This window comes from Alosa pseudoharengus, unplaced genomic scaffold, assembly GCF_046254945.1.
Source record: "Alosa pseudoharengus isolate Yale_2024_CS ecotype anadromous, Long Island Sound unplaced genomic scaffold, YU_APseudo_1.1 YU_APseudo_1.1_scf_1, whole genome shotgun sequence".
NCBI classification, from domain to species: Eukaryota; Metazoa; Chordata; class Actinopteri; order Clupeiformes; family Clupeidae; genus Alosa; species Alosa pseudoharengus.
The window spans coordinates 58,409,598-58,422,659 of record NW_027468564.1 but is presented as its reverse complement, the minus strand read 5'-3'; the positions used below and the strand labels follow the sequence as shown (position 1 = coordinate 58,422,659).

The window sequence follows — 13,062 nt, the reverse complement described above, 5'->3', positions numbered from 1 at the left end:
CTTGCTCTCATAGATCTCAAGAGGAGCAGATTTTGCATGATATGTAGACTAAGTTTCTTTTGCCCTTTTTTCTCTTAGGTTTTTCAAGACCACTTCTACTAGCATCATGTGGAAAGCTGCCGCTCTGGCTGTTGGTCTGTTAATTGCACTGGTTGGCCCTTCCCAAGCCACAGAGGGGCACCCAATCTACGGAGTGAAACTGTGTGGTCGGGAGTTCATCCGGGCAGTCATCTTTACCTGTGGAGGCTCACGTTGGAAGCGATCTTTGGGCATGCCAGGTAAGATATCCACAGCGTAACCTATTACATTGTGTGTATCCTTTTTGTCTAAACAGCCAGTTTTTAACTTGATGTCTACATGATCTTATTTAATATAAGTTTTAATATGAGTTTTGAGTTTTAATATGAGTTTTTCATTTAATATGATTAATTTAATATATGAGATTAATGAGATGGATCTTGCTTTTGGTCTCGTTTTCCTTGTCTTGTACACTACACCCCCCCTAATTGTTTAATAACAGGTGAGCTGGAAAACGAGCCTCTCTCCTCTCATGACACTGAAAGCACAGACAGATGGATCTCTGACCCAGCCACTGGAGCTTACAAACAGCACTTAGAGGCCGAGGCTCCGGCTTGGCCTGGCCAGAGTGAGGATGGAGGGGTGTTCAATCGCCAGGCACGCTCCCTCATCTCAGAAGAGGTGCTGGAAGCTCTGCGCACTTCAGATAGGAAAGGGCGGGACGTTGTAGTAGGGCTGTCCAATGCTTGTTGCAAATGGGGATGCAGCAAGAGTGAGATCAGCTCACTCTGTTGATGACATTCTTCCAGCCCTTTCTCACCATTTTCTTTTCTTTTGTCTCACAAAAATAGCCAAATGAAGTATCAGAAGCCTGTGTTGTCTCAGAAATGTCACCAACTTCTCTGAACCTTCTGTGAAATTCTACAATGAATATGCTAATAATCTGTATTGTATTACACTTGTCTCTAACTTATTAATAAAGACTTAATTTATGTTGACATAATCATTTGTAAGCGTTTAATTGAAAACAAAAAAACAAACAAAAACAAAAAACCAAAATATTACTGCCAAAAGAATTCGTCACACCCTACCCTCCAGCAACAAGTTCCATTTTGGGGACTTTGTCTCCATCTCCTGGTCATTATTGACAGCTCCTGTCACAAAGCTACCCATGTGAGAGTACAGCTATCATTGATTGGACAATCTCAAATTGGTGCGATTTACGGAAGCCGGGTAGGGCCATAGAGGATCACTTGCTTGTCTCACAATCATACCTACGGAATAGAAGCTACAACCACCGGTGACTAAATAAGTCACAAATAAACACTGGTTTCAAGCAAAGACAAAGCGATCAGAAACACTGAGAATCAGTACATCATCTATACAATCAGGAGACATTTTACGAGGAACGCATTAGTACGAAGATAAAGATCTTAGTGATTTGACAAATCGGCGATATCAGGTAAGTGCCTCTTTGGCGGCACTTTCAACATCTCAACTAGCGCTAGCTAGCTAGCTCGCTAGTCAGCTAGCAATAGCCAAGCAAGAAAGATGTCACGATTGAAACATAGACAGCCATGCAAACGACTATGATTCAAAATGCATTCATGTTTCTTCTTGTCCTTGTCGTTTATGTTTACAGTTATGTCACTAACTCGACGTTGCTTTTTATCCTTTTTGGCAATAATAACCAGACAGGGTGTATTGTTGTTAGCTAACGAAAACTGGGCCGTGTCGGCCTTGTCAGGCCAGGGAGTGTCGTGATGTCCATGCTTATGAGAAAGCTGCTGGAAAACTACCTAACCTTAGATGGTTGATCTACGTCCTAGTGTGTGTCTTATTTCCGTCGAACTAGTCACTGAGACATATTAGTTGCATATACAGTTGTACACATTGATTTGCTGTTTGTCATTCTGTGTAAGATAGAATACAAACTAAGTCCTGCAAGCAGTGTGTAACGTTAGGTAGTGGTTTAGACATAGCCGGGTAGCTACAATAAGCTAGCTAACTAGCCAGTGTTACCAATAACCTACTTATGTGCACAACATATCAAGTATGCTTGCGAATTAACTAGGTCATTTCGATCCTCTCTCAGGATTTGCAGAACTGCAGATTAGCGAGATCAGAGACGACATGTGGAGTCAGAGATGCAATGTAACGTTAGCCTTCCCAAATATTTCAGTTGACGACATTTCGCGGCGGTTTACGAGTGCCAGGACCTCTCAATCATAAGTTAGTTTGCAATCAACGTCACCTCAACGCCTTATAATCTGTTACGATTGAGATCCATCAAAAGTATCATACCCCCCCCCCCCATCCATACACAGAGAGCGTTATCAAATGTAGTTATTAGTTAGTGTGTCGTTTTATTCATCCTGATAGTTTTGCCTGTTGCATCTCATTAGTTTTCATTTCTTGTAGAGGCCTTGTGTAGTTCACTCATCCGTCCTTTTCGTTTTTGTGCTTTGCTTTGTGTGTGTGGGTCTGTGTGTGTGCTCCTATGTCCCCTCTTGTGCATGTGCATGCTGGTGCACAGGATGGAGTGGCAGCCAGACGAACAGGGATTGCAGCAGGTGCTGCAGCTACTGAAGGATTCTCAGTCTCCAGACACAGCCACACAGAGGGCTGTGCAAGAGGTATCCTTTAACAGTGCAACAAGTGTACACACAGATGACCGTATGTATATGTGATCTGAATGTGTCCCAAGCGAGTGTCACTGTGTAGTGTTCAGTTTGTAGTGTTTGTAGCAGACTTCCTTGACCATGTCCTCAGAAACTTGAGCAGCTGAACCAGTATCCTGACTTCAACAATTACCTGATCTTTGTCCTTACCAGTCTGAAGTCTGAAGGTAACCCCTTTAAGTCTCAATGTGTTCTGTTTACAAGTCACCTCAGCAGAAATATGTACTCTTTGACAGTTAAATTAGTGTTGCTCCTTCACTCACTCACTCACTTGCACTCTCCCTGCTGTTCAGATGAGCCCACTCGTTCCCTCAGCGGTCTTATCCTGAAGAACAATGTGAAGGCTCACTACCAGAACTTTCCACCTACCGTGGCCGATTTCATAAAGCGGGAGTGTCTGAACAACATTGGTGATCCGTCCCCACTCATCCGAGCCACTATTGGTAAATGTGGATGAAATGGCTGTGTTATGTCTTAATGCTTGCACATAATTCATTACATTTTAGTCATTCTGTTGAGTTGTTGTTGTTAAGTTGGTTACAGGAGAGAAAGTGTGTGTTGATAAGTGTTTTGAATCTCGTAGGTATCCTGATCACTACCATCGCCTCCAAGGGGGAGCTGCAGACATGGCCTGAGCTGCTGCCTCAGCTGTGCAACCTGCTCAACTCTGAGGACTACAATACCTGTGAGGTCAGCCCTCAGCCCTCAACTCTCTTCATAACTTCTGCTTTGCTAGTCCGCTTCTTCTCTTTCCTGTGTGTGTGTGTGTGTGTGTGTGTGTGTGTGTGTGTGTGTGTGTGTGTGTGTGTGAGGTGATCGCTGTCTACCTGGCGCGGTGGTTTGGTTTTTGACTATCTCTGTGTGGTGCAGGGCTCTTTCGGTGCACTGCAGAAGATCTGTGAGGACTCCTCTGAGCTGCTGGACAGTGATGCACTCAACCGGCCCCTCAACATCATGATTCCAAAGTTCTTGCAGTTCTTTAAACACTACAGCCCCAAGATCAGGTTTGTGCAACAACACTGCATGGAGCTGATGACGAGCAGAAGCCAACTGTTCTGCATTGTACAACCAATGTAAGGAACACTGTGTACATCACAGGACATGGATATGATGAGTTGTGTGCTTCTCCCCCCCAACCCCCCCCCCCCCCCCCCTCAGATCTCACGCCGTCGCATGTGTTAATCAGTTCATTATCAGCCGAGCCCAGGCTCTCATGGACAACATCGACACTTTCATCGAGGTGAGAACACCGTCTCACGGCTGCTCTCGGGCTGTCGCCCTCCCTCGGCAGCATCCTGGCTTCTGGTTGAGTGCCCGTCTCGGCGGCTAACCGTTCTCTGTGTCTGTAGAGTCTTTTTGCGCTGGCTGGTGATGAAGACTCTGAGGTGAGGAAGAACGTGTGCCGGGCGCTGGTGATGCTGCTTGAGGTCCGCATCGACAGGCTCATCCCCCACATGCACAGCATCATCCAGGTGAGAGTCCCACATCTACCTGCCTTAGGCGGGGATCACATTGGCCAGCGGCAAGTGGCAGGTTTCCTATTGTTCTCTATGGTTCGGCAGCGGAACGGTAGCAGCGCTAACGTTGAACAAGCTGAGCGTTGAACTTGGTTCAAAGTGCAACGCGAGCGTACTTAATTGTCAGTTTAGGCAAACCGTTTGTGTTACTTAGGAAGGAGATAGAACTTATTATGGTCTGAGCGTTGCGTTACGCTTGCCACTGCTGCTTGCCGCTGGCCAGTGTGATCCAGTGTGAGCTGGCCAGTCCTTAAATGTTCCCCTGTGTTCATCTGACCTGTGTGGCTATCCTCTTCCTCTCAGTACATGCTGCAGCGCACGCAGGACCCTGATGAGAACGTGGCTCTGGAAGCGTGTGAGTTCTGGCTCACTCTCGCTGAACAGCCCATCTGTAAGGAGGCGTTGTCAGGCCATCTTGTCCAGTGAGTAGACCACACCTCAACCACCTTGTCCATCTCTTGTTTCACATTTACCTCCGCGAATTCAGCTTTAACAGCCAATCAGATCAGATGACTGTCGTGCTCTAAAGAGAAGATCAATTATTATTATGAGCTGAATACGTTATTGTCTGAGATGAAATATACTTGTTCTCAATATTAACAATTTCAAATGAACCTATTTAATTGTCTAAAGTCCGACAGGGCTTTTTTTTTTCTCTGGAGGATCCCAAAGTGTCAGTTTAAATAACTTGTTAATGCGATGTGTCTTTCTTGACAGACTCATTCCTATCCTGGTGAATGGAATGAAGTATTCTGAGATCGACATCATCCTTCTGAAGGTGAGCTGAAGACCAGAGGTGCCCGCTCTCCCTTAGGTCCTCTCTCTGTGTCCTAACACTCCCTTGCAACATGGCTTCTCTGCCTGCTGTGTTTTCCGTCCTGCTGACCATGTGTGTGATGTGTGCTTTGGAAAGGGCGATGTGGAGGAAGACGAGACGGTGCCGGACAGCGAGCAGGACATAAAGCCGCGCTTCCACAAGTCGCGCACCATCACCCTGCAGCACGAGGGAGGGGAAGGGGAGGAGGGCGAGGACATCGACGAAGATGAGGACGATGACGACGACACGCTGTCTGACTGGAACCTGCGTAAGTCCTCCTGAGACAGGCCTGTCATCAGTGAGGATCTTACCGGCCAGTAACTATCTGGTTGGGAGCTGAAAATGTATTTCTTCATTCCGCACTGGCAATTCTTTAACAGAGACACAGAGCAAATCCAGAGCAAATCCTTTAGCCATTTAGCCAGGTCCTTGTTAACCTCTGTGTAAATGACCCAAGTGTATTCCTCATGACCATGTTTATCAACTTTGCTAAAAAAAGCTGTCATACCAAATTCTTACTAGTGTGAAAACTCATTGGTCTGTCTAAGCTGGTATAGTTTGGATAGTACTTTGTTAGCCTGGTTTGGGGTGGGGGTAATTCATAGATTCCTCCTGTTGAGTGACATGCTGTTCTGTGTGTGTGTGCAGGTAAGTGCTCGGCGGCGGCCCTTGATGTGTTGGCTAACGTGTTCCGTGATGAGCTGCTGCCCCACCTGCTGCCCCTGCTGAAGGGCCTGCTCTTCCACCCTGACTGGGTCATCAAGGAGTCCGGCATCCTGGTCCTGGGGGCCATCGCAGAGGGTACGATATGTGTTTCTCATTCCGCATTCACACTGAAATCACCAGTGGTGGCTCCACATGTCTTTGATCCCATATGCAGTGAGGTAGTAATGGTCCGCCGTGTGCTTGCAGGGTGTATGCAGGGCATGGTCCCATACCTGCCGGAGCTCATTCCCCACCTGATCATCTGTTTGTGTGATAAGAAAGCCCTTGTGCGCTCCATCGCCTGCTGGACGCTCAGCCGCTACGCCCACTGGGTGGTCAGCCAGCCCCCGGACGCCCACCTCAAGCCCCTGATGACCGAGCTGCTCAAACGCATCTTGGACGGGAACAAAAGGGTCCAAGAGGCTGCTTGCAGGTGTGTGTGCGAGCGTTGTGCGAGCGTTGTGCGAGCGTTGTGCGAGGGTTGTGCGAGGGTTGTGTGAGCATTGTGTGAGCATTGTGTGGGTGTTGTGTGAGCGGGCACATGTTGGTGTTACAACAGACAGACCCTGACTTGGTCAGCCCTACTGATTGACCCATTGTGGTGTGTCCAGTGCATTTGCCACCCTAGAGGAGGAGGCCTGCACAGAGCTGGTGCCCTACCTCAGCTTCATCCTGGACACGCTGGTGTTTGCCTTTGGGAAGTACCAGCACAAGAACCTGCTCATCCTCTACGATGCCATCGGAACGCTAGCCGACTCTGTGGGCCACCACCTCAACCAGCCGGTACGAGCACACTGCAAATCCGCTCACTCTCAATAGAATATGGTAGTGCCTCACAAACCCGCTCCCTCTCAGTAGAATATGGTAGTGCCTCACAAACCCGCTCCCTCTCAATAGAATATGGTAGTGCCTCACAAACCCGCTCACTCTCAATAGAATCTGACATGGTCTACATACAGCATTGGTCTACATGCAGCATCGGTCTACATGCAGCATGGGCCTACATACAGCATGGGCCTACATACAGCATGGGCCTACATACAGCATGGGCCTACATACAGCATGGGCCTACATACAGCATGGGCCTACATACAGCATGGGCCTACATGCGCCATTTGCTGCATCTCACACATTGAAGCAGGCGTGGACTGGCCGCTGGGGCGGTTGGGGAGTTTCCTGGGCGACCGCGGTCTTTTGAAGGCTGGTGTTCATGCTCAGATGGACATTATTCTATACACAGGCAGCGGCATGGCTGGTGTACATGTGACGTGTGATAGCAACAAGACGTTCCAACTGCATTAGAAGTGCCCTGGAAAAGGAGCACTACAAAGACAAGCTCTCCGCATATGACAAATATGAAAAAGATTCTTCCCGTTGTGCTTCCTCTAGTCAGAGAAATGCAAGAAGATGGCATTATTTTTCAATGATCTAAAGGCTAATGAAATATGCAGATATGATCACATGGTATGATGTCAGACGTGGGGGGCCTAGCCTAGACTCAAATGTGGCGTCTTATATTGAGGCCGCTTGACAGGAATTTCCTGCGCTGCTTTTTGTTGCCGATCCGCCCCTGTTTTGAACTCTTTGGTGAGCGGTTTGGAAATAGTTCCACGCAGGCAAGGCACTGCTCTCTGATGAGTTTTGCACGTTTAGTAATGTGGTGATGATTAATGTGATGCGTCCTCCTTTCCTTCTCCAAACTCTACTGGATGCTCTCCTCCCGTTCTGCACGGGCCTTCTCTCTCCACACACACTGTATATAGAAGAGATTTTCAAAAGGTGTGACTGCTTGCCCCACAATCACCAATGAACTCATTTGGGTTAGATCTTAATGCTAGTTTAGCTCCAGTAAAGCAGAGATGTGATGTGAGATGTGATGTGAGATGTGATGTGAGATGTGATGTGAGATGTGATGTGAGATGTGATGTGAGATGTGATGTGAGATGCCATGTGAGATGCCATGTGAGATGTCATGTGAGATGTGAGATGTGTGATGTGATGTGAATGATATGAAATGTTCATGTACGTAACTCCGTCTCTCTCTCTCTGCTTGCAGGAGTACATCCAGAAGCTGATGCCCCCCCTCATTCAGAAGTGGAATGAGCTGAAGGATGAAGATAAGGATCTCTTCCCCCTGCTCGAGGTGACATGCACATTGGCATTGGTGGCTGGGGCTTTTCAGTTGCTTTGATAAGTTTTTATCAGTTTGATATTAAACACCTTTGCCCACTCTGACATATTTTCATAACTATTAACATACAGGCCTAGCAATGGAGAAAAATGCTAAGATGTTATGTTCTCTGCCCATCTGACACCTGTGCCTCTGCTGCCCTCTAGTGTCTGTCGTCTGTGGCGACAGCGCTGCAGAGTGGCTTCCTGCCCTACTGTGAGCCTGTGTACCAGCGCTGCGTCACCCTCGTGCAGAAGACTCTGGCCCAGGCCATGGTGAGTGCACACACAGACACGTGGCATCGATAAACACTCCTCAGCGCTTAGGATGGGTCATTACATGCACTTATGTTGGATCTGCTGTTGGGATACTGCTGTTCATCAGTCCGGTCAACTGACCCTCGTTCGGTTCTGCCCTCAGATGTACAGTCAGCAGCCTGACCAGTATGAGGCCCCGGATAAGGACTTCATGATCGTGGCTCTGGACCTGCTCAGTGGCCTGGCCGAGGGCTTGGGTGGACACGTGGACCAGCTCGTTGCCCGCAGCAACATCATGACCCTGCTCTTCCAGTGCATGCAGGTAGGCGTATGTCTTTATGAGGACTGTCCACTAACATGGTGTGTGAATCATCATGTGTTACTATTCTGCAAGCAATATTCCATTTTTGGTGTTGTGGTGCGCACACAGGACACCATGCCGGAGGTCAGGCAGAGCTCCTTTGCTTTGCTGGGTGATCTGACCAAGGCCTGCTTCCCTCATGTCAAGCCCTGCATTGGTATGTATCCCCCACACACAGAGAACTCCCTTTAGCACCCTTGAATAGGTTCTCTCCCCTCATTAAGTCGTGTGTGCGTGTGTGTGTGTGCGTGTGTGTGCGTGTGTGTGCATGTGTGTGCGCGTGTGTGTGTGCGTGTTGATCCCCCAGCTGAGTTTATGCCCATACTTGGGACTAATCTGAATCCTGAGTTCATCTCTGTGTGCAACAACGCCACCTGGGCCATCGGAGAGATCTGCATGCAGATGGGTGAGTCAGAGTGCCCCATGAAGGCCACTGCATCACTCCCGGGCTGTGGGAAAACATCTTTAGGATCAGAATAAGAATGGAGCACCATGTTAATACATACAGCAATGTTTGATGTTGACTTCATGGGAATGCTGATTTTTGTTGTGTGTGTGTGTGTGTCAGGTGTGGAGATGCAGCCTTATGTGCCTCTGGTTCTCAACCCTCTTGTGGAGATTATCAATAGACCCAATACTCCCAAGACCCTCCTGGAGAACACTGGTATGGCCGTCCGCTCTGTTGACTCTGTGTGAACATGTCCAGGTGTGTCCCCACTGGCGTCTGACCCCTGTGTCTCTCCACAGCCATCACCATCGGCCGCCTGGGCTACGTCTGCCCACAGGAAGTCGCTCCCATGCTGCAGCAGTTCATCCGGCCCTGGTGAGGATCTCTCAGACATCATAAGCATATAAGCATATCATGGGCAGCCGTGGCCTACTGGTTAGCGATTCGGACTTGTAACCGGAGGGTTGCCGGTTCGAACCCCGACCAGTAGGCACGGCTGAAGTGCCCTTGAGCAAGGCACCTAACCCCTCACTGCTCCCCGAGCGCCGTTGTTGTTGCAGGCAGCTCACTGTGCCGGGATTAGTGTGTTCTTCACCTCACTGTGTGTTCACTGTGTGCTGAGTGTGTATACGGATTGGGATAAATGTAAAGACCAAATTTCCCTCACGGGATCAAAAGAGTATATATACTTATACTTATAAGCTAACTCTCTCTCTCTCACACTCACACTCACACACACACACACACACACTGACGCCCCATACACGCCATTAATTATTTCTACATGAAGTCAGCTAGCTCTTTATTAAGTTAGCATGGCTTCTGTGTGTTTCCGTAGGTGCACATCATTACGTAACATCCGTGACAATGAGGAGAAGGACTCCGCCTTCCGGGGAATCTGTGTTATGATTGGTGTGAACCCTGGAGGGGTGGTGCAGGTAAGAGGACTGACTGGCAGGGTGGGTGGGTGCGTGCTGCAAGTGTTGGAAAGTTTCCCGTTTGTAATGTTTGCTAACGAAACTGACAATAAACTCAATGAACCCTGTCTTTTATGGCAACTAGGGTTAACGACAGCACTGTTGTTTTGCAGGATTTTATTTTCTTCTGTGATGCTGTGGCCTCCTGGGTGAACCCTAAAGAAGACCTACGGGACATGTTCTATAAGGTACCACATGGCGGGACATGTTCTATAAGGTACCACATGACGGGACATGTTCTGTAAGGTACCACCTATGGGACATGTTCTCCAAGGTTCCACCTACGGGACATGTTCTATAAGGTACCACCTACGGTACATGTTTTATAAGGTACCACATGACGGCACATGTTCTATAAGGTACCACCTATGGACATGTTCTATAAGGTACCACCTACACTACATGTTCTATAAGGTACCACATGATGGGACATGTTCTATAAGGTACCACCTACGGGACATGTTCTATAAGGTACCACCTACAGTACATGTTCTATAAGGTACCACATGACAGTGGCCATGTAGCCATGCAGTCAGCTGGCCCGTAGGCAGAACATCAACAATACACCTGAATAAAGACCTGATTCTGTGAAAAGCCTTATGGCTGGCAGGGATTGAATGTGTGCTCTCAAAATAGAGGATGCTGGAGAAACACTGTAAATACATGATGAATGACGTCATTAGCTTATTAGTGTGTACACAGTGGTTTATTTACACCAATTGTTTTGTCTGTGTGTGTGTGTGTGTGTAGATCCTACACAGCTTCAAGGAACAGGTGGGAGAGGAAAACTGGCAACAGTTTTCCGAACAGTTCCCCCCCATCCTGAAGGAGAGGCTGGCTGCCTGTTACGGCGTCTAGATGCTCTCTCACCCCGCCGGCACGGGAAGCTTGTGTCAGGTACCTGTGCAGCTTTGTGCATTTTTCATTCAGAGTTTCTCAGTGCCGTAATCATGTGAAGTAGCTCTGTTCCGCTTTTCTTCATATTTGATTGGTACATGAAGTGGTCATGCAATTGAACTTGATGTGGGGTATCATACACATTTGAATTACATTCCAGTCTTGCCTTACTTATTGAGAATTCTTCAATCTGCCTGCCATCTGTTTGCACTCATTTGCTAAGACCTGACCTATTTCCTTTTTCAGATTTAACCTTTAGGAGGGTTACCGGGGGAAACTCATCCATCTGTGTATTGCACTGCCCTGATTGTGGGGGAGAGGGACGTGATTGGCCGCTCCACCTGACGGACAGACCCCACACCCTATGTGTGTCCATGTGGGTGGGTGGGTGGGAGGGGGGAGGGGACTCCTCTAGATAACTGTGGAAAGCACCCATTACGGGGAACTAAAACGTAGGGAAAGACAAAATGTAGGGAAAGAAGACGAGAGAGGGAGGGAGGGAGGTTTAGGCAAGCTTGTTTAAAATAAAGAAGTAATCAGCCTGTGCTGGGACAGCAAACGCAAACATTTTTAAAACAACAACCCATAAGAGATGACATGCTCACATACAAATCGTGAAATAGAACACAATAGAAAAAACAGGTATGCATATATCATTTAGGTATTGATGCAAGCACATACTAAATCAGGCCAACCAGAATCAAGCATAGAAACTTGCAGTATCAAGTATCATGCAGTGGAAGGCGCTGTCTTAATGTTAAACCAATCCTGTTGCAGGGGAGAGACTTGCCGTGAGGTAGAAGTGTGTGTATTTGTGTGTACAAACACTTACATGCATATGGAAGGGCAAAAAGAGAGGAAAGTTTATTGTATTGTCTCTTTTTTTGGGAGGGAATCAAAGAAAGTGAGGGAGGGGGATTCAAGGGCTCAGTATGAGAATCACCTCATCATCTGGACTTGGGACTGGTTCACCATGCTCTCTCTTCTCCTTCTTTCACTCTTCTCTCTGCACATACTCCAGGAGCACATTCGTTTCTTTGGCCCTCTGGGATTCAACATGCCATGAGTGGTTAGTTTTCTCCCTGCCTGGCGTTAGTGAGAATACTGTAACGATTTCTCCAGACCATCTGCATTAGCTACAGCTGCGCCATCACTTGTAAGGGTCTAGCTACATATTGCGGGGGGGGGAGGCGGTACCACTGTAACATCATGTCACACGTCCTTTGTGCGTCAGTGTTTTGACTTGTGCCTGTGTCGTCTAACCAGTTTTAAGTGTATTTGCTTTGTGTCGATAGGTTTTTACTTTTTTTTTGTGGTTGTGTTATTATGGGATGTTTATTGTTTTAAGGTACTTGACTCCTACACCCCTTGTCTCCTAGCGACCTGTAAACTGTGACCAATCGTGTGTGTGTGTGTGTGTGTGTGTGTGTGTGTGTGTGTGTGCGTGTGTGTGTGTGTGTGTATGCAATGTATGTATGGGAGAGAACGAGATGCATTGATAGTATGGAGAAAAAAGGAAGGTGAGCGCATGATTGTGCAAATATTTGTATTGATACCTATTGATGCCATAATGACATTTGGTATAGTGACTGTCACCATGGTGATTAAAATCAAAATAGTTTTACTCAATGATCTGTCTTTTTTTTTTTGCTGCTACTGTTATTTTTTTCCGCAAGTGAATGAAATATCACAATACTTTACTAAAAAAGAAAATCCATGAGTAATCTGATGGTTTCACGTTATGCACTTTTTTATTTTCTATGTTTTATTTTGCAAATTTACTGATAGGTGATACAGGATAGTCCACCAGTTTTTGCCTTGTTTGTTTTGTATGGTGTAAGATGTGAAATGTCTGTGTTTGCTGGGGAAAACAAGTCAAATTAAAAGCCCTGTTAGACAGACTCCATGCTTTGTAAATTTCTGTGATGAAGCATCAGCTCTCAATACAATCAGACTTTTCTCGACCGATAAAATAAAACAATTTTCTACCAAGAAGAGCAGAATTCCAATTCTTTTTTATTACACTGAAATGTGAACGACATGCTTTGATCTGCCAAATCAGTTTTTTTTTTTTCAGTGAGAACCATGTGATCCATTTCCTCTCTTGAAAAATCTTCTAATTGGGACTTTAAAAGCAGATGTTTGATTTCAACATGCAGAGAAAAATAAAAATGCAAATCTGTCTGTCAGTCATACCCATATTTACATATTAGA

The 13,062-nt window shown here is 46.9% G+C and overlaps 2 protein-coding genes across 3 annotated transcripts; both read left to right on the top strand.

The window, feature by feature from the left end:
• The first annotated feature begins 106 nt into the window (after positions 1–106).
• Positions 107–813, top strand: rln3b (relaxin 3b). Its single transcript, XM_076277708.1, has 2 exons — positions 107–278; positions 521–813. Exons 1-2 carry the CDS (start codon positions 107–109, stop codon positions 811–813), a joined length of 465 nt encoding a protein of 154 aa, XP_076133823.1.
• Positions 814–1,277: 464 nt separating this feature from the next.
• Positions 1,278–12,843, top strand: tnpo2b (transportin 2b). 2 transcript variants are annotated; one of them, XM_076295483.1, is made up of 25 exons: positions 1,278–1,480; positions 2,555–2,654; positions 2,791–2,866; positions 2,993–3,142; positions 3,283–3,389; positions 3,570–3,703; positions 3,858–3,939; positions 4,049–4,171; positions 4,520–4,638; positions 4,934–4,994; positions 5,130–5,301; positions 5,682–5,834; positions 5,946–6,171; positions 6,350–6,521; positions 7,795–7,881; positions 8,076–8,183; positions 8,329–8,487; positions 8,596–8,683; positions 8,834–8,932; positions 9,095–9,190; positions 9,274–9,349; positions 9,813–9,912; positions 10,065–10,139; positions 10,702–10,848; positions 11,095–12,843. In XM_076295483.1, exons 2-24 carry the CDS (start codon positions 2,556–2,558, stop codon positions 10,807–10,809), a joined length of 2,670 nt encoding a protein of 889 aa, XP_076151598.1. In that variant the 5' UTR covers positions 1,278–1,480; position 2,555; the 3' UTR covers positions 10,810–10,848; positions 11,095–12,843. The 2 variants fall into 2 exon arrangements, 1 of the variants encoding a protein (XP_076151598.1); XR_012988713.1 differs by lacking the exon at positions 11,095–12,843 and having other exon boundaries at positions 10,065–10,422; positions 10,702–10,834.
• The last annotated feature ends 219 nt before the right edge of the window (positions 12,844–13,062 follow it).